General features: G+C 41.0%; 1 protein-coding gene across 1 annotated transcript; it reads left to right on the forward strand.

Annotated features, from left to right (window-relative positions):
- The first annotated feature begins 573 nt into the window (after positions 1-573).
- LOC127740486 (uncharacterized) lies at positions 574-3274 on the forward strand. Its single transcript, XM_052251463.1, is given in 4 exon segments — positions 574-1403; positions 1475-2532; positions 2535-2854; positions 3005-3274. Coding segments are annotated over 4 exon segments (2478 nt in total).
- Positions 3275-4247: the final 973 nt, after the last annotated feature.

Consider the following 4247-nt stretch of genomic DNA (forward strand, 5'->3'; position numbering starts at 1 on the left):
AAGGTAGTCTAGTTTAGCATATATTATTATATTGTGTTATGAGTTAGTCCCATATCGCCCGAGTCATGAAGGCTCCCCCTCCCCTACTAGTATAAATATGCGTATGTACCCCTTTTATTCATCAGAGTTGAATTGATTGAGTATATATTTAAATAAGCTATATGCTTATTTTCCTCTAAACTCTTTGAGAGTAAGAGGTGCATCCTTGGCTTAGCCAACCAAGGTGGGTTCTTGGCTACTTTCACCATAGTGGGGTTGTTAACCTCGCTAAGATTGGTGGCCCAAGCGGACATCTTGGCATCAGTTTGGTATCAGAGCAAGGTCAGTCCTCGTGGCCTTCACCTTGCTTTAGTAAAATTTTATTTGGTTCGTGGGTACGGTCTTTAGTGCAGTTCACTCACTGTTGGTACAAGTCGTCATCAGTACGGATTGTCTGTTGCGAAGTTCTGGATAATACTGTTCTTTTCTCTTCTTTGGGTGCCATTTCTGTTGGTGATTATCTTTGTTCATTTTCATCATTATCATCATTGTGCATCATAACATCAAAGCATAAGTTTCATTGCATAGTAAAAGATGGCTCCGAAGCGTAGAACCATTCAAGAAATTGAAGTGGAGAAATTACGACGCCAAGTTAAGGAGTTGCAAGAGCAACTTGCAAAATATGAAGCTGCTCAACATAATCATGGAAACCAGACTGAAGACAGTCCTTCTAGTGAAGAGGATAATGAAAATCCATTTCATTATTCTTCCTCATCTGAAGATTTTTTGACGCGAAGAGCACGACACAATACGACTCACAAAGCTAAAGACTTAGGAATCAAAGTTGATATTCCTGAGTTTGAAGGGAGGCTCCAACCTGATGATTTCATCGATTGGCTTTGCACAGTGAAAAAATTATTCGAGTTAAAAGACATTCCAAATGACAAGCGTGTGAAGCTTGTGGCGATCAAGTTAAAGAAGCGCGCATCAGTATGGTGGGAGAATCTCAAGCGTCAGCGAAAAAGAGAAAGACGGAGCAAGATCAAGACATGGGATAAAATGTGCCGTGAACTAAGGAAAAAGTTCCTTTCAGAGCACTACGTGCAAGAAGTTTTCATCAAATTTCACAATTTGAAACAAAAATCATTGACCGTGGAGGAATACACTATGGAGTTTGAAGAGCTTCTTATGAAGTGTGACATTCAAGAGCCTGAAGAACAAACTGTTGCTCGCTACCTCGGAGGGCTTAATAAGGACATTGCAAACATTGTCCAACTACAACCATTTTGGACGTTGGATGATGTTATAAGACTAGCGTTGAAGGTTGAAAGGCAAATAACACAGAAGGAGAACAATCGCTTCTCAAAAGAGAGGGGGTGGTTAATCTTCCAAAGTAGAAGTAGACTCCTCAACAATCCTCTAAGGTGAGCCATTTGAAAAGTTCACAAGCCAATAAGGAGCACAACTCTTCTTGCTCTACTGAATCCAACAAAAGGTGTTTCAAGTGCCAAGGATTTGGGCATATTGCTGCTGATTGCCCAAATCGAAGAGTTATCACTCTAATTGAAGAAGAAGACCATAAAGGGGCAAGTGAAGAGTTCGAGAAGGAGGATGATATTGACTATGATGCTGAAGAGGAGGTTCCCGCCGATTGTGGTGAAGCTTTGATGGTTTGCCGCATTTTGAACATTGCCATGCTAACTAAAGATGAAGGATGGATCCGCCATAACATTTTCCACACACGGTGCATTGCCCAAGGAAAAATATGCAAGGTCATCATTGACTCCAGAAGTTGTGAGAATGTTGTTGCGGCTTACATGGTGGAGAAGCTAAATATTCCAACTGAGGAACATCCTAACCCTTATAAATTGCAGTGGCTGAAAAAAGGGAACGAGGTCAAAGTAACAAGGCGATGTTGCGTTCAATTCTCAATTGGGAGTAAATATACAGACGAGGTATGGTGTGATGTCATCCCAATGGACGTATGTCACTTGTTGCTAGGATGTCCGTGGCAATATGATCGTTGTGCTATCCACGACGGATTCAAGAATACGTATTCCTTCTTCAAGGATGGAGTGAAGATTGTGTTGACTCCACTAAGACCTGATGAGTACGAGAAGAAAGTTGAGCCGTCCTTAATCACAAGGTCAGACCTTAACAAAACTCATCGAAAGTTCAACTTCATGTGTTTTTTACTGATTTGTGAGGAGAACAAAGAGACCTTGTCCGTGCATGAAGATGTCAAGCCTTTAATTGAAGAATTTTCTGATGTGGTCCCTGAGGAGATCCCTAACGGGTTACCACCAATGCGAGATATTCAACATGCCATTGATTTTGTCCCTGGTTCGGTGATCCCAAACAAGCCAGCATATCGTATGAGTCCTAAGGAGCATGGCGAGTTGCAACGCCAAGTAAAACATCTCCTAGACAAAGGCCTAGTCAGAAAAAGTGCTAGTCTTTGCGCTATTCCTGCTCTGCTAGTTCCAAAGAAAGATGGTTCGTGGCATATGTGCATTGATAGTCGTGCTGTGAACAAGATCACCATCAAGTATAGGTTCCTATTCCCCAACTTGATGATCTGCTAGATCAATTACATGGTGCTGTTATCTTCTCTAAAATTGACTTAAGGAGTGGCTATCATCAAATCCGTATGAGGCCTGGTGATGAATGGAAGACAGCTTTCAAGAAACGAGATAGATTGTACGAATGGACTATGCCATTTGGCCTCTCTAATGCACCAAGCACCTTCATGCGCTTGATGAACCAGGTATTCCGACCTTTTATTGGAAAATTTGTTGTTGTTTACTTTGATGACATCTTAATATATAGTAAGGATCATGATGAACACCTAGTCCACCTAAGTCAAGTATTTGTAGTACTTTGAGAGTAAAAACTATATACTAATCTCAAGATGTGTGACTTCTTGATGAATAGAGTCATAATTCTGGGATATGTTGTGACAAGTTAAGGCATTGAGGTGGATCATAGCAAAATTGATGCTATTGTTAATTGGCCTACTCCAAAGACGTTGCATGATATAAGGAGCTTCCATGGATTAGCCTCATTCTATCGGCGATTCATCAAGAATTTTAGCTCCATTGCTGCTCCACTTACTGAATGTCTTAAGCATGATACCTTTACATGGAGTACTAAGGCACAACATAGTTTTGAGGCATTGAAGGAAAAGATTTCTACTGCTCCTGTACTTGCACTTCCAAACTTTGATTCCATGTTTGAGGTCGATTGTGACGCTTCAAATGTTAGTATCGGTGCTGTACTTTCTCAAGAAGGCTGACCAATTGCTTTCTTCAGTGAAAAGCTTAATGACGCTAAGATGGAGTATTCCACTTATGACAAGGAGTTTTATGCGATCGTACGAGCATTAAGCCACTGGAGCCATTATCTATTGCCTAAGGAGTTCATCTTGTATACTGATCACGAGGCTCTTAAACATATTAACTCCCAACAAAAGTTGAATCGACGCCATGCAACCTGGAGTGAGTTTTTACAATCTTTTCCATTTCTCCTTAAGCATAAATCTGGGACTCAAAATAAGGTTGCGGATGCCTTAAGCCGACGACACACTTTCTTTTCCACTCTACAAATTAATGTTGTTGGCTTTGAGGTTGTAAGAGAGTTATATGAGAGAGATCAAGATTTCGGAGAAATCTGGACGTGCTGCTTGCAACAACCCTATCAACAATTCTTCATTCAAGAAAATTATCTTTTCAAGGGCAATCAGTTGTGCATTCCCCGTTGTTCACTACGCCAATCAATTATCTGTGAGACCCATAATGGAGGATTAGCAGGACACTTTGGAAGGGACAAAACGTTGGCTCTCATAAAAGAGAAATTTTATTGGCCAAAACTTGAGTGGGATGTCATTCGACACATTCAGAGATGCCACATTTGTCACATTGCTAAAGGTAGGAATCAAAACACTGGTTTGTACAAGCTGTTGCCTGTTCCGAAGGCCCCATGGGAAGATGTTAGCATGGACTTCATTGTGGGATTGCCTAGGACGCAGAGGCAAAGGGATTCTGTTATGGTGGTTGTTGACTGATTCTCGAAGATGGCTCATTTTACACCTTGTCATAAGATAGATGATGCCTCCTACATAGCAGATTTGTACTTTAAAGAAGTTGTGCGCTTGCATGGTATTCCTCAAATAATAACTTTAGATCGAGACGTGAAGTTCATGAGTCACTTCTGGAGGACTTTATGGAGAAAAATAGGGACACACCTACAGTTTAGCTCTGCTAGTCATC

Source organism: Arachis duranensis, chromosome 7 (assembly GCF_000817695.3).
Source record: "Arachis duranensis cultivar V14167 chromosome 7, aradu.V14167.gnm2.J7QH, whole genome shotgun sequence".
In the NCBI taxonomy this organism is placed as follows: Eukaryota; Viridiplantae; Streptophyta; class Magnoliopsida; order Fabales; family Fabaceae; genus Arachis; species Arachis duranensis.